Source organism: Balaenoptera physalus, assembly GCF_965194825.1.
Source record: "Balaenoptera physalus genome assembly, chromosome: 18".
In the NCBI taxonomy this organism is placed as follows: Eukaryota; Metazoa; Chordata; class Mammalia; order Artiodactyla; family Balaenopteridae; genus Balaenoptera; species Balaenoptera physalus.
The window spans coordinates 59,996,365-60,017,972 of record NC_138899.1 but is presented as its reverse complement, the minus strand read 5'-3'; the positions used below and the strand labels follow the sequence as shown (position 1 = coordinate 60,017,972).

The following is a 21,608-nucleotide window of genomic DNA, read 5'->3' as shown; positions in this document are numbered from 1 at the left end:
GTGAAAGAGGCACTTAAAGAAAGATAATAGTTGTCTTTTGAAAAACACTATACCCCCAAATGATCAAAACGTTTCTCATTCTTCAGTATGAGCAATAAGAAGATGAAATAGAAATGCATATAAAGTATTTATAGCTGCATGACAATTAACTTCAAAATGATACTGAGTCTCTCATGAGAAAATGGTAGCCCCAAAAAGAATGAGCCCCTTTGGAATTACATGTCTGACAAATTCCAGGCATTAAATATCACGTCTGTTTTCCCCTCCTTTCTTCAAACCTCTATTCTAGTAGCACCGCTCAGTCTGAGATGCTCTGCACCACAGCCCCTCCCTACCTCCTGGACCGTGAGGATGCGACCAATCTTTAACGCTCCCAAAGCATTTTCACCAAGATGCACACACTTCCAGGAGCTACCATTTCCGTTTAGCAAAGTAGGGGAAAGCAGTCATCATCAGAGCTCGACTCACTCTCTGATGTGTATGCACATCTGGTCCCAAGTCTCCTCACTCCACGCCTCATCCTTTACACTCGCAAAGTTCCAAACCCATCCTGCTCTCGCACCTCTGCACACGCTGTTCCCGAAGGCAACAGGCATGCTTAGCTTGCTCAAGTAGAACCCCAACTAATACTTCAGGTCTTAACTCAAGCTAGGTTCTCAGCAAAGCTTCTCTCATTCATCCAGGATAATCTGCTGCGTCTTCTCCCTTGCTCCCAGTAAACCGCCTCCCCTACCACCCCCCATTTCAGTAGCCAACTCTTTGAGGACAAGAACTGTGTGTCTTTCCAAAACATTTTGTTCTCAGGGCTTTGGTATAACGATCTCATAGTAGGTGGTCAAACTGTATCTCCTTAACCCACCTTGAGTTACTTATTTTTCCTGTCAGAATTCTTGAGGGTCATGGGATAGTACTGCAGAAGTATTTTGTAAAAGCACTGTACAAATGATGGGTTTTTATAGGCTGTACTTATCTTTTAGACAGTGAATCACAGTGCTTTTCATCCTAAATTATAGTTGGGAAATATAAACACCCTGTTAGTCTCTACTGTCGAATTTCTTAATTCCCTAACCAAATAAACTAAACGATTCCATCCCTAAGATGGATCTGACAACCTTCAGGAATATTAAGATTCCCACTCCAGGAATCTTTTCTTTTAATTTCCCCTAGGGACTTCTCAGGTGGCGCAGTGGTTAAGACTCCGTGATCCCAATGCAGGGGGTCTGGGTTCGATCCCTGGTCAGGGAACTAGATCCCACATGCATGCCGCAACTAAGAGTTCACATGCCACAACTAAGACCCAGGGCAACCAAAATAAATAAATTAAATAAATAAATAAAGTTTAATATCCCCTAACCTCAGATATAAAGGAAAATTTATAGTGTTTATTATTTGCCTCAGAGGTGCAAAATGAATAGTCAGGCAGGACCCCCCAAATCACTTAAACCTGTTTCTTTCAAAGTTTTGTCTGGACTCCTAAAGCAAAAACTACAGAGCACATTATCATTCTGTCCTGTGTCCACAGAGATACAACTTGGCTTTTTACTCATCTCTTCACTTCTTTCCTATTCTTTCAGTGACAGGAAGGACATGGATACAGAATAAGAAAACTGGCCTCTAGTTCAATTTCTCAAAGGCATTCAAAACAATTTTGCTACCTCAAAAAAAGACTAAAAAAAAAAAAAGAGAGAGACTGGACTAAAATTAGGCAGTCTCAAATTGGGGCAGGTAAAAGAGTTACGTAAAACAACTGAGTAGTTAATAAGGAATAATGGTTACTATCCTGGCCCTCTGGAGAAGAAATGTCCTGTCTAAAAATCTCAGTATTCACTGAAAACAGAACAAAAAGCTAGCCAAATAAAATACACCTGAAGGCTGGACTCAGTTTCTTACACCAGCACTATTTTAGTAGCCATAACACACATAAATTTGTGAGTTATGTTCGTGAGTTCCTTGTTGAACCTGATAATCTTTAAGCACTTCCTCTTCTACCTTTGAAATTTAACTCAAAAAAAAAAAAAAAAAAAAAGGACCATGAGAGCCATGTTTTCCAAATTAAAGATATTATGGCTGGGAGATAGTTTCAACAGGCCAGAGTTTTTGCTGGTCCCTATTTTACTCTAATAATGAATCAGTATCTTTGAATGTCTTGTCCTAAAATATCTTTGGCCTAGTACTAAAACTCTACCTTCAGTCTATGACTTTTTATTCTCCCAATATACTCTTTTTTAAAAAAATCGAATTGTATACTTTATTTATTTATTTTTAATTAATTAATTAATTAATTTTTATTTTTGGCTGTTTTGGGTCTTCGTTGCTGTGCGTGGGCTTTCTTTAGTTGCGGCGAGCAGGGGCCACTCTTCGTTGCAGTGTGGGGGCCTCTCATTGTGGTTGTTTCTCTTGTTGCCGAGCACGGGCTCTTGGCGTGCGGGCTTCAGTAGCTGTGGCACACGGGCTCAGTAGTTGTGGCTCGCGGGCTCTAGAGCGCAGGCTCAGCAGTTGTGGCGCACGGGCTCAGCTGCTCCGCGGCATGTGGGATCTTCCCGGACGAGGGCTCGAACCCGTGCCCCCTGCATTGGCAGGCGGACTCTTAACCACTGTACCACCAGGAAAGTCCTATACTCTCCTTTTAACTGTGAAGCAAAGCCACCATCCTTGAATGTCAGAATTACAATACCTTTATTGGTAAAATAAGGTCTCTTCCAACCAATATCCCAATACCACCACAACCCCACACACGCGTGCACACACAACTCCTATTCAGAAATGGTCTGGTTCATAAGGCGTCTCCCTCTCCACTAATAATGTGAGAAGATTACCATTTAAGTAGCACTCTTAATTCTATAAATTCAGCCAATATGATTCCATTGGTTGAAGTATATACTATTCTCCAATGATGCATAAACTATGGGACAGACATAATCTTGTGCTGCAGAGTCATTCTCAGGTTCCCGATCAAATGTCATAATATCGTAACCCACAGGGTGAGCTTCTGGAGAAATCCAATCAAGACAAAAATAGTAAACTGTAACTCTACAGTTACTGTACTCTACAGTTAGGGTGGGCCATAATGCCACACGATTGGTGTCCTTTGGTCATAAAGAGACACACCAGTGGTGCATGTTCACAGAGGGATGACCATGTGAAGAGGCAGCAAGGTGGCAGCCATCTGCACGCCAAGGAGAGAGGCCTCAGAAGAAATCAAACCTGCCAGCACCTTAATCTTGGACTTCTAGCCTCCAGAACTGTGAGAACATAAACTTGTTGTGTGAGCCACTCAGTCTGTGATATTTTGTTACGGCAGCCCTAGCAAACAAATACAATGTGATTTAATACCTGTGATTAAAAATTTTTGAACAAACTAAAAGATGTGGTTGCTGGATTTTTAGAAAAATGTGTTTTCTCCTTGTGCTTTGCTTTCTTTGTTAATAAAATTTGTACTGAAATGTAACCTATGTTTAATAAAAGTATACAAATCATAAGTTTCCAGCTTTGATGACTTTTCACAAAGTGAATACATTCATGTAACCACCACTCAGATCAAAATAGAAAACACTGGTAGCTGTGCTTTCTGAATTCATCGATTCAAAACTGAATTTTCCATACTAATTGCTTACATATCTTGAGTAACTTTGTTTCCTTCCTGATACAGATGGTTTTTTATCTTTCAAGCATAAGTCTTATTGGACACAACCAGTATTGTTTAGAAATATTGCAATATCAGAAACATTAAACTTCTTAAGGACTAACATGTTAAAAAGAAACCAACCAGAGTCATGGTTCCATCATTTTCTCTACCTATCTATCTATCTATCTATCTATCTATCTATCTATCTATCTATCTATCTATCTATCTATCTTTTCTTCTTTTTTTAACAGGAAGAGACTGTGGTTATCTTTGTGAGACACACAGTCTGCTAAACTTATCACATAGGCTCCAATTAGTTTTTCTTTCTCCCACTTAACATCTTTTAACTTTTTTTCCAACAAGACTTCACAGCAAGTAAAGGCTTTTGTGGAAAGTGAATGTCAGTTAAAGCAGTGATGCAGTTAATTTATTTGAATTACTTTTCATGAATTTTATAGTCTTGAAATGAAATTGTTTCCAACAAGTGATAGTTTTTTCAGCTAATGAGGTACCGTGTATTATTTTCCCCTTGCAACTGTCTTCCTGAGTAAATTATATTCTAATGGAAAAGTTCTATGGTTTTGAAGTAGTTATTTCAAAAAGCTGGAGAATACAGAGAAACTGCATTAATGAAAAACTAGATGCTGAAATCCAAAAAAGATCAGAGGCAGTCTCTAAGAGAACTTTATTGGAATCATAACCACAGTTCATGGAGGAATTGGAGAAGTCCAGATGAAGAGAAGGGCAGGGATGAAAAAAGACAGGATTACCCTGGGGGACTGAGGGGAGATGGTGGTAAAAGCCCAGTGAAGGCAACAGCAGCGTGCTCAGTCATCCTGGTGGGAGCAGAGGCAGGCGCGGAAGACAGTGGTCAGTCAGATCGGGAACAGGCAGTTGATGGGGACAGGAGCAGAAACAGGCAGTGATTTGAGGCGGTGACACAGCGATGAAAAAAACTGGTGTGTCCTAAAATTACATCTCGACTTCCTTTTTTTTTTTTTTTTTTCCGACTTCCTATTTAAAATCTTCCTGAACCTCAGTCTCAGGATATTTGGGTCTATGAAAGTCTGCTTTACGTGTGGTATCCCCAGGAAACACAGTAGGGTTTAAAATCTCTTGGACGCACAGACCCTCCAAGAGAGAAGGCTGAGGACCAAAGAACACATCAGAACTCTCACAGAAATACTAGTGTAAGTACATACAGTCAGCTGTGAAGTATGACATTAATTTAATAAGGAATATAATACCACATTTGGTCCATGAGTTTTTAAAAATGGGGTGTGTGCCAGGGAATTCCCTGGCGGTCCAGTGGTTCGGAGTCTGCGCTTTCACTGCCGAGGGCGTGGGTTCAATCCCTGGTCGAGGAACTAATATCCCGCAAGCCACATGGCACGGCCAACAAAAAGGGGGGGTAGGGTGCCAAGGTAATCCCTATAAAGACGTCATTTTCACTTTCTGAATAAAGGTAGAGCTATAGTTTACTATCTCTATCTTGGTTTGTTTTCCTCCAGAAGCTGACTGAGACAAGGTTTTAAAGTTCAGGTAGTTTTATTTGTAAGGTGATCCCCAGGAAACACTGGAAGAGGATTGGGGAAAAGAGACAGGAAGAAGAAAGAAGTCAATAAAGAGCTGAGTCTAGGAAACGGGTACCAGTTGCATGCCACTGTGGACAACTGCAGCAGTTCTTCTGCTGCAGAACTCTGCAAGACAGTGCAGGACGCGTGCCCCGGGTCACCCCACCTGAGGGTTAAGGGAGCTGGGAATTTACCCACCAACTCCTGTCAGATATTGGTTGAGGGCCGCTCCCAGAGTGAGGGTTAATACCCTGACATTTCTGACCCGCCCTCCAGGCCAGCAGAGGAGCTGGCAACAGAGAAAGCTCTCAGGCAGAGATATAGATACTGGGATTTAGAAGTTGGCCAGTGTGCACAGAAACGGCAAGGGCTGAGGGACTCTGGGAGGGCACTGAGAGCATCTGGGGCATGTAGGTCACAGTTCCTAAACCAGGGGAATCTGTCCCTAACTTGGGAATGTAAGAAACATCACCCTTCACCTAGAAGATGCAGAAAAAGGACTGAGAACTGCTCTAAATCAATAGACCTTTCCCTTTGCTAAACAGTAGAGGTGCTCTTCTCAAGAAATTGTTTAGCTATGATACATAACAAGTTACAAAGAAAAAATCTGCCAAATCCTCATAGTTATTAAGTTCTGCATAGTTGGGGCTTCCCTGGTGGCGCAGTGGTTGAGAGTCTGCCTGCCAGTGCAGGGGACACGGGTTCGAGCCCTGGTCTGGGAGGATCCCACGTGCCGCGGAGCGACTGGGCCCGTGAGCCACAATTGCTGAGCCTGCGCGTCTGGAGCCTGTGCTCCGCAACAAGAGAGGCCACGACAGTGAGAGGCCTGCGCACCGCGATGAAGAGTGGCCCCCACTTGCCGCAGCTAGAGAAAGCCCTCGCACAGAAACGAAGACCCAACACAGCCATAAATAAATAAATAAATAATTTAAAAAAAAAAAAAAAGTTCTGCATAGTTATATAAAAGAAACCAAAGCTGTAAACAACCCTGGGTGGTGTGTTTTTTTTCTCTATGAGCAGAGAAGGCCACAACTTCCAACCATAAAATATTCTCCAGAAAGGCTCTTTTAAAGAGAAGAGAAAAAAAAGGAAAAACAGTATGTCTGTAGAGTTTTCCCCCTTCTTCTTTTGGAATAGCTAATGATACAATATAAGCAAGAAACTGAGGACTGATACACATACATATGGTTCTTACAATAAACTAAAAAACAGACTTCAGGTGAATTTCTTTTCAAACACCGTCTTTCAGAGTACGCTGGCTCTCCATCAATGTTTCACCTCTGGCCAGGCCACAGCTGTCTATGTCTAACAGTTGGTAAGAACATGTAAGAATAAGGTTTTATTTAAGAACTTAAAAATGTTTATTAAGTCATTGTGCATTAAAGACATATAATTGACCTACCTTTCAAGAGGTTTATTTTAAACTTAAACTCAACTTAGATGAGATCGGTTTCTAGTCTTCTTGGTCAATTTCTTTAATTTTCCAAGAAACTGATATTCTAAATTGACGTCTGTACATAAATTGTATATGTCCCTATTGTTTATATTGAAATATACTAGTACATTCCCTACTCATAGTAACTATATTGAATTAAATAACATTTTTTAGTCCATTCATCATATAAATTCTTACACAGCTTCTATTTTATTGTTAACTTTTATTTTAAAAGCCCTCTATGCCTTTAGAGTTTGGTCAGATTGCACTGACAAGATTTCCTTCTTTCTAAATGTATCTGTTTGTTAACTTTAACTTTATGCAATCTGAAAATAATCCATGACATTCGGTAAACACAGTTTAAGTATTTCCCTCTCCAACAGTGTTACAGATTTGACATCAGTGCCTTGGTACAGCTCTAAAAATGATTTCCTATTCTGTCACTTCTTTGCCAGCCAAATTCCTGAAACAGTTCTGCAGAAAGATTGCTTCATGCCTTCACAGTAATACAAATGACTTGATGAATTGTATTGTCTCCAGTGGTGCCTTCGTAAGTGGACATTGTAAGCTGTTAAATTGCAAACCACTGTGATTTCAGATAAAGTTGAACCATAAATCAGAAAATAGAATGTAAAGAGGAAAAACAATCAAGAAACACTGGAGTCTGAGCATTAAATAGTTTCCACTGTCTACATCTATGATGATATTTTGGAATTAATGTTCATTTTTTTAGGTACCATAATGGTACTGTGGTTATGTATTTTTTAAAAAGGAATCCTTATGGAGACATGTACTAAGAATTTAAAGATGGAATGATATGCTGTGTGAGATAAAATAACCTTGTGAGGTACAAAGGGCAGTGGCTGGGGTACAGCTGAAGCAAGACTGACCAAATGTTGATCCTCTGAAGTTGGATGACAGGCACATGGAGTTTCACTATACTATTTCTCTACTTTTGTATATGCTTAAAATTTTTTCCACAATGAAAAGTTAAGCTGCAGGCCAGAAGGGAGTAGCATGATATATTTAAAGTGATGAAAGGGAAAAACCTTTCATCACTTTAATTCTCTACCCAGCAAGGCTCTCATTCAGATATGACGGAGAAATCAAAAGCTTTACAGTCAAGCAAAAGCTAAGACAATTCAGCACCATCAAACCAGCTTTACAACAAATGCTAAAGGATCTTCTGTAGGTGGGAAACACAAGAGGTGAGAACAAAAGAGTAAGGGAAGAAAAAAGACCTACAAAAACAAACCCAAAACAGTTAAGAAAATTGCAATAGGAACATATATATCGCTAATTACCTTAAATGTAAACGGATTAAATGCTCCAACCAAAAGTTAAGCTGTCTCAAGAGCAGTCTCCTAAAAGCACAGAAATTTCTTCTGATACAACAAAAGGAAGAAAAAAGGGAGGAGGAGGAGGGGAAGGGGAAGAACAGGAGGAGAAGAACAAAAACCAACTACTGGGGAGGTGAACAGGTTCTGGTCACTCCTGTTGGGTCCGTCAAAAAAAAAAAAAAAAAAAAGGCATTTTTATTTTATAACTTTAATCTGATCCGTAGTTATACCAAATAGCTTGTCCACTAAAAATAACAGCTTCTCTTACACTAGACAAGGGCTTCTTATCCTTGGCACTACTGACATTTGGGCTGGGTAATTCTGTGTTGCAAGGGGCTGTCCCTGTGCACAGCAGGACGTTTGGTGGCATCCCCAAGCACCAGATGCCAGGAACATGCAGCCAGTGTGACAGTCGAAAATGTCTCTGGATGCTGCCAAAGCAGCCCCCAGGTGGAAACCACGGCACTAGATAATACATAAACACAAATACACATCTGGAAAGAGGCAGGTTAAAAACATATTGATAGGGCTTCCCTGGTGGCGCAGTGGTTGAGAATCTGCCTGCTAATGCAGGGGACACGGGTTCGAGCCCTGGTCTGGGAAGATCCCACATGCCGCGGAGCAACTAGGCCCGTGAGCCAAAATTACTGAGCCTTTGTGTCTGGAGCCTGTGCTCCGCAACAAGAGAGGCCGCGATAGTGAGAGGCCCGCGCACCTCGATGAAGAGTGGCCCCCACTTGCCGCAACTAGAGAAAGCCCTCGTACAGAAACGAAGACCCAACACAGCCAAAGAATAAATAAATAAATAAATAAATAAATAAAACAACAAAAAAAAACATATTGATAATCTGCAGACAGACAATGATCAGACAGGTTATTTTTGTTTCTGCAGGGCAAACCCAGTAGGGAATTTATGAAGGAATTGAGGTTTAGAATAAGTGAAGCTATATATCATTTTGATAAAATCACAGTGATAGGCCTTCCAGAGGCTTAGGAGACAAAATGCAGCAGGGCAATGAGGGGTGCAAATATATATGAAAAAAGCAAAATACCTTTTTACAAAAGTAATTTGTTCTTTATCACTGACAGCACGTTAAAAAAGCTGGGTGGGGACAGTACACAGGGTTTATTATATTATTCTACTTCAGTGTATGTTTGAAATGTTCCAAAATAAAAAGTTAATTTTTTTCCATTCCATTTCTCTCTTTCTTTTTTTTTAATGCTGCCAATTACTCACAAAATTGATTTTGCACCTACACTCTGAAAACCACTAGAATGATGATTAAGGGCACAGGTCTACAAGCTGTATGTTGGTCAAATTATATCCTATGTAAACCCCATTTCTCTCATCAATAAAATAACAATAGTGCCTACCTCATAGGCTTGTTATGTGAAATAAATAATTCCTATAAAGTGCTTAACATAGTGAACAAAATAAGTGCTCAATAGGTTACCCATTTCTGTTTAGCTATCACTGCTTAATGACAAGAAAGACATAAACCTTAGTAAAAAGTTCCTTCAATTTTTCTAAACCAAATAGTTATGAGAATATAAAATGAGGCACTCTGTGTCACAGCAAATGTAATCAAGAATATAGTCCAACTATAATTCAAAGATACATGCACCCCTATGTTCACAAAAGCACTATTCACAATAGCTAAGACATGGAGACAACCTAAATGTCCATCAACAGATGAATGGATAAAGATGACGTGGTACATATATACAATGGACTACTACTCACCATAAAAAAGAATGAAATAATGCCATTTGCAGCAACATGGCTGGACTTAGAGATTATCACAGTAAGTGAAGTTGGTCAGAGAAAGACAAATATCATATGATATTACTTATATGTGGAATCTAAAAATATGATACAAATGAACTTATTTACAAAACAGAAAGAGACTCAGAGACATAGAAAATAAATTTATGATTACCAAAAGGGAAAGGGGGTGAGGGAAAAACGTATTGGGAGTTTGGGGTTAGCAGATGCAAATCATTATATATAGAATTGATAAACAACAAGGTCCTACTGTATAGCACAGGGATATTCAAACTACTGTATAGCACAGGGATATTCAATATCCTGTGATAAACCATAATGGAAAAGAATTTTGAAAGGAATGTATATATATGTATAACTGAATCACTTTGCTGTACAGCAGAAATTAACGCAACATTGTAAATCAACTGTACTTCAATAAAAAAAAATCTCAGAGTCCCACTGCAATGGCAACTAGTAATATGCAGATTGTGATAATTTATGCAACAGTATAATTCATGTAAAAGCAGTGATAAGAAAAAAATTCAAAAAAGAAAACAGCTGTAGTTTGAAAGCTATAAAGCACACACAGATACACATAAAGCTTAATTCAAACCAACTGACTCTCAACAAACAGGGGAAATGCACCAAGCATTATTATAATGTGTCCAGTGGTTAACCAAGTGTCACATCACACATCACTGAACTAATCTGATTAGCAAAGAGAAAGTAAAAGAATCACCTGTGCTAAAATAAAAATATAATGAGCAAGAAATAAAGTAGGGAACAAAGGAATTTAATATTCAATTTTGAACCTCAAGTGTCCTAAGAAAAAGACTTAACTTTGAAGGAAGAAAATCTATCCTTTTGTCACTAACAAGCCATCTCACTTAAAAACATGCTAAAGAGTACCTTTAGAGTATTAGTAATTCTTAGGAGAGAATAAAGGAAAACAAACTATTTCAACACATATTTGCTTTAACAAGCCCATGTGCTATGTGCTCGGTCCTACACTAGACACTCTGGAGATAAGCATGAGCCACAGTCCCCTGCCCATAAGGTTTAATTCCGGGACAAAATGAGTAATACAAACCTTACTGCCACACAAGTCCAGATGAAGGAAGAATCAACAAAGGCTACAGCCATAAGGGCAGAATGGTTATGACTGTAAAAGGCAAACAAATCCCTGGCAGAGGAAAACAAGGGGAAAAGGAGAGGCAGCAGTGTCAGGAAGCTATTGTGAGAGAGAAGGGATTCCAGCAGATTGGACTAGAAGAGGGTAGAGAGGACGGGTGAAGTTTTCAGAGGATTTTGGATTAAGTGGTATCGAGAAATGTGTATGTGTGATGTCTACTATAGGAATGACCAAGTGGGCAACGGACTGAATGAGAGTTAGAGGAGGCTAAGAACTATCATGGCCAAGAGAACAGAAGAATGATGTTATCACTGACACAAATATGGATACATAGAGAATAAAGGAATGCAGAGGTCAATTTGATTTCGTATCTTCTGAGTTTCAGGTGATAAGACATCCAAGTGGATTGTCTGTTAAGACAACTAAAGATGGGATGAACATCAGATGAGAAACTAGACCTTTGTCACTGCTGCCACGCTGGTCCAAGTCTCTGTCATCTCTTCCCAGATTACTGCAATAGCCTCTAGCTTCTACCCTTGTCCTCATGGTCTCTTCTCAACTGGCCAGAGAGGGCCTTCAAAATGTAAGTCAGAGTATATCACTACACTGCTCAAAACCCCCCAGTGGCTCCCCATTTCACTCAGTAAAATCCAAAACCCTTATAATGGTTCACAAATCCCTTCATGATCTGCCACCACCAACCTCCTTCCTCTCCAGCCTAATGGCCTCTTTCCCCTGCCTGTCAATTCTGCCCACACTGACCTCCATGCTTCTCCTAGAACATTCCAGGCTTGCTCCCACCTTAGGGCAAATGTGTTCCCTCTGCCTTGAAAACTCCTAGCTGGATAACTAACTCCACAAGGTTATCCTTTGCCTCTTTCAAGATTTAGTTCAAATCCCACCTTCTCAATGAGCCCACATCTGACCACACTATTTAAAATTTCAAGCCCCACCCTCAACCTAGTACTCCTGATCCCACTTCCTGCTTTTTTCCCAGAGAACTTACCACCTTCTAGGCTGCAATATAATTTACTTATTATGTTTACTATTTGTTGCTGTCTCCTCTTACTAAAATGTAAGCACCATGAAAGCTGAGATTTTGCTCACTGAAGTATCGCAGGCCTAAGTAAAAGAGGGCTTGCAAAAACTAGGTACAAATACCAATTTTTTTAATTAACGAGCTGCTAAAAAGGGGTCAAAGATAATGAAAACTGGGGCTTCCCTGGTGGCGCAGTGGTTAAGAATCCGCCTGCCAATGCAGGGGACACGGGTTCGAGCCCTGGTCCGGGAAGATCCCACATGCCGCGGAGCAACGAAGCCCGTGTGCCACAACTACTGAGCCTGTGCTATAGAGCCCGCGAGCCACAACTACTGAGCCCGCGAGCCACAACTACTGAGCCCGCGTGCCACAACTACTGAGTCTGCAAGCCACAACTACTGAAGCCCGCGCGCCTAGAGCCCGTGCTCCACAACGAGAAGCCACTGCAATGAGAAGACCACGCACTGCGACGAAGAGTAGCCCCCGCTCGCCGCAACTAGAGAAAGCCCGCATGCAGCAATGAAGACCCAACGCAGCCAAAAGTAAATAAATAAAATAATTAAAAAAAAAAAGATAATGAAAACTTAGAGCAAAAAAGTCACCCTGTCTCTATCAGCTCTAAGCCTGCCCATTTCTTCCAATACGTTCTAACTCAGTAATGGTCTCACCATTCAACCAGATTCTCAAGTCAAAAAAGCTTGGAAACCATCCTAGACTTCTCACTCTTCCAGTCCCTGCCCAGTCAATTCATCGCCAAAAGCTGTCAAATTTCCTCTAATATCTCTAGAACAGGAGCCCTCTTTTCCACTGCCACTGTACCAGTACAAAGATTTTCATCTCTAAACTAGACTATGAAATCCACAACTGAGCTTTTTTGCTTTGATCTAACCAGGACCATTGAACGGATTTTAGATGATGACAGAGTATGACAGGTAGCAGAAAGCTAAGTGAAGAATAGGATACTTGAAGGTGAGAGAAATAAATTTTATCTTCACTTTCTTCCCTCCTATTGATGTGCATTTATTCATATATTTGAGGTCCAGCTCAAATATTTTCTCCACTTTTGAAGCCTCTCCCAGTTCCTTCAGGCAAAGTACATACTCTTTTTTTGTACATAACTCTAACAGAGCACTTTCTGTAGCAATTATTTTTTCACATATCAGTTGCCCAACTGGACAGGAGTCTAGTCTTATTCTAGCGTAGAGCCTAGCATCAAAAATATCTGTTGGGGCTTCCCTGGTGGCGCAGTGGTTGAGAATCTGCCTGCCAATGCAGGGGACACGGGTTCAAGCCGTGGTCTGGGAAGATCCCACATGCCGCACAGCAACTGGGCCCGTGAGCCACAATTACTGAGCCTGTGCGTCTGGAGCCTGTGCTCCGCAACAAGAGAGGCCACGACAGTGAGAGGCCTGTGCACCGCGATGAAGAGTGGCCCCCGCTTGCCACAACTAGAGAAAGCCCTCACGCAGAAACGAAGACCCAACACAGCCATAAATAAATTTAAAAAAAACCGACAAAAAAAAACACATAACCCAAAAACATGCACTCTATGCATTGAAGATTCCTTTAAAAAAAAAAAAAAAAAAAAATATCTGTTGGGGCTTCCCTGGTGGCGCAGTGGTTGAGAATCTGCCTGCCAATGCAGGGGACACAGGTTCGAGCCCTGGTCTGGGAGGATCCCATGTGCCGCGGAGCAACTAGGCCCGTGAGCCACAACTACTGAGCCTGCGCGTCTGGAGCCTGTGCTCCCCAGCAAGAGAGGCCGCGATAGTGAGAGGCCCGTGCACCGCGATGAAGAGTGGCCCCCCCTTGCCACATCTAGAGAAGGTCCTCACACAGAAATGAAGACCCAACACAGCCAAAAATAAATAAATAAACAAATGTGGGGTTTAAAAAAAAAAAATAAAAAAAAAAATCTGTTGAACAACTTTTAGTCTAGAATTGGCAATTGTAAAATGAAAACATAAGTTTGAGCAAAGGTAGTGGTACAAAGGACAAAAGAAACAGAAGTTATCTGGTTACCAGAAAATAGTAGATAAAAATACTAAACTGAAGACCCAAGGAAAAAAAAAATATAGGCCAAACACATGAGGCTTTTCCATGTAGATCATGGTAGAGAGATAAACTAATAGAGATCTCCATGGAAATATTTAATAGAGAAAATAGATTATCTGGATTTCACGGAGAAATCTGGAGGTGGAAGAAGGGCTAATCCAAATGGCCCTTAAAAATGAAACCCATTCTCTGAGATAGGAATGAGCAACTAGAAACAAATGAATTATGTTCATCAAATGCTCATAAAATGCAGATTGTTTTAATTAAGGAGAAAGCATTGTAAAACATACCATCAGGTCCCTCTAACCCCATCACGCCAAAGACACTCAAATATGTAGAATTCAACCATTAGAAAAACTGGCTCAAAAGAGGTCTCTCAAAAACCAACAAAAGTATGTTAACTGAGAAAATAAAGCTATTAAAATTAAACTCAACACACTGAACTTAAGTGAAGGTCTAATCTTTTCTCATAAAATTCTGTTTTATAGACCTGGGCACTAGTAAAAAGAAATAAAGAGCCCAGAAAAGCAATTTTTTTAATAAAAAGGTACAGTTCTATGCTTGAGAGAAAAATGGAAAAATATTCAGGATAATGTCCGCCTCCATGTATATTTCAATGTAAAATAAATGGCTTGCTCATTGTTAAATGACTCAGTTACTTACACTTTGGCAAGTTCATGACAAACCAAGCTAATACTAGAGTGGTGGCTCTTTAGCTTTTTTGGGTCCCAGATCCCTCTGAGACCCCAATGAAAGCTAGGGTCCTGTCCTGCAGAAAAACATGCAGATATACACACTTAGCTAGCATTTTAAACATGTCACAGCAGTCAGAGCTCCTGTTGTCTATTTATGACTTCCTAGAGAGCCAAGGAACCCAGTTGTAGAACTGATACCTTAATGAGTAGAAATAGCAAATGACGCAAGGCTCAGAAAAGGAAATGAACTGTTAACAATTCTAGAGCTTTTTTCTTGGTCCTCCAGGCAATCAAAAACACTGAACATAAAAATCTCTTCTGGTTGAATTTTATCAAGTGATATACACCCAGATATAGGTAAAATGCATGCACACACCTTAAAATATACTTGAAACCTAGAGAGTTTAAAAGTAAAATCTAATATTAATAATAGTAATAACAGCTAATAGTTACTGAGCATGTACTATGTACCAAGTATTATTCAAAGTGTTTTAAATATATTCATATTTATACACTAATGTAAATAACTATTATCTGTATTTCATAAATAAGGAAATTAAGGCACAAAAAGGTGCAAAGAGAGTTAAGGAACAATGACATGAAACAGAAATGACTGAGATTAGGCAGCAAAGACCTCCCTTATAGTGTGCACCATCTAATAGCAACTGAGACCTGCACTTGTATTACAGTTCTACAAAGCAAGAACATATTGTACAAACTCCAGAAGAAGGATGACAATCTTGATCTTTTTCCATATTCCTGGCAAGATAATCCTTATAATACCATGTTCACTTTGGAGTACACTGTAACCAGAAATGTGAATACAAAATGTTCAAAAAGATCACAATGCTAACTAAAGGATTTACGAGATTAAAAACGAAAGATTAATTTTGAGGATAACAAACCTTAGCTTTCTAAACCACTGTCTTCTGTATATGTACCAGCAATGAATCATGCTTTGGAAAAATTAGCAACTTGATAAGAGGTAAAAAATCTGAAATAGGGTACCTTTTTCTACCAAGGCAGTTCAAGTTTCCCTACCTCAAACTTTTTTCCAGACTGCTTCCTTTTTATCATCTTGGTGCCAATACCTCTTCCACTCCAGGGACAACCACAAAAGTAGAGAAAACCTCACAGGTTCAATAGGTCTTATTCAATCCCATCAGTTGCAAGACTAATTCAGATCCCTTGGATGTGCCTATCCTATGCCCTGCACAATGTAGCATACAATAAATATTTGTTGAATGGTTGAATCTTCTCCAGGAGAAAATGCATACGTTTAACATTTTCTACTTCCCATAATATTACACTACAAATTATTATGGCAACAGAATAATGTAATAAAACAAATCTTTTACCTTTCCGTTTTTTAAATTTTACATCCCAGGGGAAAAAAAAAGACTAATTTTTTTGACATCAATTTATGCAGCTATTGGCAATCCAAGACACCACAAAAAATTTATCTGAGTACAGGTGACGCCTGAACAACATGGGTTTGAACTGCACAGGTCTACTTACATGTGGATTTTTCTCAATGGTAAATACTACAGTACTACACAATCTACAGTTGTTAAATTTGAGCACACAGAACCACAGATATGGAGGAACCTTGGATACAGAGAGCCCACTGTAAATTACGTGCACATTTTCAACCCTGTGAGGGTTGGTGCCCTTAACCTTCCCATTTTTCAAGGATCAACTGTATACTCTATTTAAACAATAATGGTCTTAACATATTATAATTTCTTACAGCTTTCTTTTTTTTTAACATCTTATCAGAGTATAATCGCTTTACAATGGTGTGTTAGTTTCTGCTTTATAACAAAGTGAATCAGCTATACATATACATATATCCCCATATCTCTTCCCTCTTGCGTCTCCCTCCCACCCTCCCTATCCCACCCCTCTAAGTGGTCACAAAGCACTGAGCTGATCTCCCTGTGCTATGCGGCTGCTTCCCACTAGCTATCTATTTTACATTTGGTAGTATATATAAGTCCATGCCACTCTCTCACTTCGTCCCAGCTTATCCTTCCCCCTCCCTGTGTCCTCAATCTCACAGCTTTCTTTGTAATTTTTAATGAAAATACAACAAAACCATGGATGTTTTTCTTTTATACAACCAATAAACTTTCTGAATCAGGTAAGAGAAATTAGTTCTGTTAAAGTGAGGTGGCCTGCTGCTTTACTAGTAATATTCTAAATTCAGTGAAGGTTAAAAACCAAGAAACAATGAAAATAAACATATACTCTTACATATGCCACAAAAAAAGTTCCCTTTATATTTAATTCACAAACTGAAACACCTGCTCTGATTTACTGAACTGTTAAAACATCCGAGAGCAAACACACAAAATTAAAAACTATACACAGTTTCTTAGAAGTTGATACCAATTAAAAGAAATTAATCCCTATGCATTAAAAAGTATAGAAAGCATACAAGAGCCAAAATATTCCCTTTATTTTGACTAATATTCCCTAATATTAAGCAGTATTTTTTAAAATACAACTTATAGTTACTGAATATTAATTTACCAAAACAGGCAAGGCTGACCTTATCTTGGCAAAACTCATAATACTGTTTCCTCAACATCCTAGAAGACAGCTTGATGAACCACACTCTTCCATCTGCTTTGTTCTATTTCTTCATGCCCCAAATGGAAATTAAACCCTTCCAGTAACAGCCAAAATTTCATCAATCACAGGAAAGTACTTAGAGCAGAGAAGTAGTATGATATGAATAAGAGGTAGAAAGAACAATAGGTGGAACAGCCCTGGTAATGACCTTAGAGTATGTGCTGAGAGAGAAAATCTACACAACATGTACAGGAATTGCATTTAAATAATTCTATTCCCACTTACCTGATGAGCTCTCAGTAAACACCGTTAATGTCTGTCCTCCAACACTTTGCAAGACAAATGGATGTTCTCTAGGAGCACTGACTGAAGCTGGTTTTCCGCCAATATCATGAATATTTGCAAGATCCTCATTCAAAGTAAATGACACCTAGTAGACACATTAACCAGAGCTTATTACAATAGACTTTTGTATTCAAAGTATCTGTACAGAAATTCTAACTATAAATCAAATACGTTTTTTAATGTGAATCTTTTCCAGTCATTTTATTAAGCATTTTTAAAAAACTTTATCAAAAAATCTTTAATAATGAGTCATAATAAGAGAATCTATCTCCATCTGTCAGAATAATGGGGCTAATCTACCATTATATAGACAGCTTTCAAATGTTTTCTCTGGCCTATGGCTGAAAAACTTCTATTTATAAAATAGAAATAAATTTTTTTTCCTAAGGTGTCTGAGGTCAAGGAAGAAACCATGTTTTGTTATATTTATACCCCTAAATAAATTAGGTAAGTATTAGGTGGATGGATGGATGGATAGATTGACAGATAGATAGATAGAGAGATAGACAGATCTATGCATCCATTCATCCATTCACCCATCCTTCTAGATCTAGCCATCCATTCATCCATTCATCCATCCATCTCCTAGCAAAATGCCTGGCACACAGAAGGAAAACAGTATTTGCTGAATGACTGAACATTTTAAAAGTATTAAGAAAGCGACTGTACTTGAAGCAGGGGGAAGTGAGCTATTTACTCAGGAAGCTTAAACACTCCCATAAGCAGAGGATGTCTTTCTTTTTAGATCCAGTAACTGTCTGAGTACACGGTGCTGTTTTATTTTTGAATATTTCAACAAATACAACTAAAAATTCATAGGGATAACTCAATATTGAGGCTTAGAATAAGAAGACACAGTAGGTGTTCTTTCAAAATGATTTTTACCATATCTCCCCAAATTTTACATCAAAGGGATTTATAAACTTAAAATACTGATCTCTTAACCACGTAGAAAGATTATGAAGTATTATTTAAATATCTCTCTACTATGCGACAGGTACCGCAAATTATGTCCTGGACTTAATGGGTCAAAATCTAAAGCCTTCAAAAATCCAAATCAAATGCATTTGCCACACTGAAATAATGTTTAGTGTATTACTGAAACAATACTAATTTTCATAGTACCAAGAGAGGGGATATTTAGGTCAAAGTAGAAAAATGCTAAGCATGAACAACTAGAAAGGAGCCTATTCATTCACACAAGAGTGGCATTTTATACTAGTATGTGTTCCTGACCAGCCACCAGTTTGATGTGGAGTTTTCCAGAATGTAAACACTACCCTCTCGTTACTATTACTAATGCATAGTAAAATAATCTAATGTTTTAAATAAAATTTCCATAGAAATAATCTTACCTCGGTCCTTCCTTGATTTCTGAAAGAGAGGAAAGAAAAAAATTTCAATTATTTAATTTCATATTTTTTTCAAATGTAAGCTAAGAACTAAAAGAAATAATGCTGGGCTTCCCTGGTGGCACAGTGGTTGGGAGTCTGCCTGCTAATGCAGGGGACACGGGTTCGAGCCCTGGTCTGGGGGGATCCCACATGCCTCGGAGCAACTAGGCCCGTGAGCCACAACTGCTGAGCCTGCGCGTCTGGAGCCTGTGCTCCGCAACGGGAGGGGCCACGATGGTGAGAGGCCCGTGCACCGCGATGAGGAGCGGCCCCCACTTGCTGCAACTAGAGAAAGCCCTCACATGAAAACTAAGAGACCCAACACAGCCAACAATAAATAAATAAATAAATAAATAAAGTAGCTATTAAAAAAAAAAAAAAGAGTATGTGTCAGTATTAATAAAAATGTCCTTTAAAAAAAAAAACAAGAAATAATGCTACTTCATATTTACATAAAAATATTACACTTACAGAGATTAACTAATATTTATCCTTGGCTCTCCTAAACTATTCTATTTGTAATCCTATAGGAAAAACAAATACACATTAATCCCACATGAGTATTTTAGATATTATGAGTTTGTGTCTCTTAACACTATTACAACCTGACCTAATAATATTTTATCCAAATAATGATGTTATTACAATTCTTATTTTAATTTCTGAGTATTTTAATTTATTATTTATTTATTATTTTTGGCTGCGTTGGGTCTTTGTTGCTGCACGCAGGCTTTCTGTTGCGGCGAGCCGGGGAGGGGCTACTCTTTGTTGCAGTGTGCGGGCTTCTCATTGTGGTGGCTTCTCTTGTTGCGGAGCACGGCTCTAGGCGCGCAGGCTTCAGTAGTTGTGGCACATGAGCTCAGCAGTTGTGGCTCGTGGGCTCTAAAGCGCAGGCTCAGTAGTTGTGGCACAGGAGCTTAGCTGCTCCACGGCATGTGGGATCTTCCTGGACCAGGGCTCAAACCCGTGTCCCCTGCATTCGCAGGCGGATTCTTAATCACTGCGCCACCAGGGTAGCCCTCTGAGTATTTTTAGCATTCAGCAGCATGTGAATGGCATATTTAATACCAGATATATAGAACTTCAACAAATTTTATTATTTATTTTATCTAGCTGAAGAAGTTTCACTTACCTAACAAAACCTTAAAGATCAAAAATTATTTTTAAATTACAAGCAATTTTCTCTGCTATAAAAATAATATATGCCCATGTAGAAATAATTTTATTACAGACAAGCCAAAAGTTTTAAATTAGCCAAGATTCTACTGTTAACATCTTCTACTGTTATCTACAGTAAATATCCTTCCATACGATTTTTTATTTATTTGAATTACGTTTTTTAGTTTTTCTTTTTCTTTTTTTTTTACAAATATGGGATCAATGTACACCCTAATAATAGCCTAATTAAAAAAAAAAACACACATGTATTAAATACCTGCAAACTACTGAGTGGAAGGCCCCTATCCCCAGCCAGCAGAAGATATAAAAGCTAAATCCATAACTATAGAGCGAGATAAATTTTAATTCTAGTTAAGAGAGCCACAATGTGCTAGGATTAGGCAGGAGGACACCATTTCTTCCATTTTAAGAGTTAAGGACTGGCTCAACAAGAGGCAGCTTTTGAGCTATTGTATCAAAAGTAAATAGCTAAGTGGGACTTTCCTGGCGGTCGAGTGGTTAAGACTCTGCACTTCCACTGCAGGGGGTGCAGGTTTGATCCCAGGTCGGGGGAACTAAGATCCTGCATGCTGCGTGACAGGGCCAAAAAAAAGAAAAGTAAATTGTTAAGCAAAGCCAGGAAAATGTGATCAGATTTGGCTGGGAAGGAAAGTACAAAATAAAGAAGAGTAGGAGATGAACTGTAAAGGAGAAATGGGGCCAGACCATATAAGATCTTGAATATCACAGCACAGAGCATGGATTTCACTCTTTAGGCAATGGAGAGCTACAGGCATTGTTTGAACAAAAGTATACCAAGTACAAAGACATGTTCCAAGAAACTGACATCAGAAAATATACATAGAATGGATATGAAGACCAGATAGAAAACTACTATTTCTCTACAACACCCGGCCGAGTTCCAACCTGTCTTCCTTCAGTGGTTCAGTCATTCACTGTCTGTGACAAGTGCATGGTATAGTATGAGTGTAGGTCTTTATCCTCAAGAAGGTCCCAGTCTAATGAAAAAAAGACAGCTCCAATCCATGCACAACTACAAACAGGACAGTAACTCCAAGACAGAGGTACAACAAACTGTCATGGAAGTGCAGATAGGAAAGCTAGGAAAAGATGAACTGAGTGGGGGAGGAGATCGACGACAAGCGGTCATTCCAGGCTAAGAGAAGAATCCAACTAAACACCAGAAAAGAGAACGTATCCAGCACATTCTTTCTAACATCAGTGAACGGGAGGCTGGAGTCAAGTGGTAAAGAGCCTTTTAGGTCAGACCAAGGATTCCAGATTCTTACAGAGATTTGTTTACTGTAGGAATTCCCAGTCTTTCATACATTAAAATACAATGTCACTCTTCTTTTTGTTGGGGAAGTACCTAGAACAGAGGTGAAAAAATTAAGATTTCACATAAAAATAATGAATTTCCAGCTTCTCTTACAAGACCGGAAGATCTGGC

The 21,608-nt window shown here is 39.2% G+C and overlaps 1 protein-coding gene across 1 annotated transcript in view; it reads right to left on the bottom strand.

The window, feature by feature from the left end:
* Positions 1–21,608, bottom strand: part of GTF2F2 (general transcription factor IIF subunit 2) — a 145,242-nt gene that overhangs the window by 102,160 nt on the left and 21,474 nt on the right. The window contains exons 3-4 of the mRNA XM_082435447.1: positions 18,941–18,959; positions 17,526–17,670 (exon numbers count right to left, since the gene is read on the bottom strand). Of these exons, the coding sequence (XP_082291573.1) occupies positions 17,526–17,670; positions 18,941–18,959 (164 nt within the window). The remainder of the gene's footprint in view (positions 1–17,525; positions 17,671–18,940; positions 18,960–21,608) is intronic.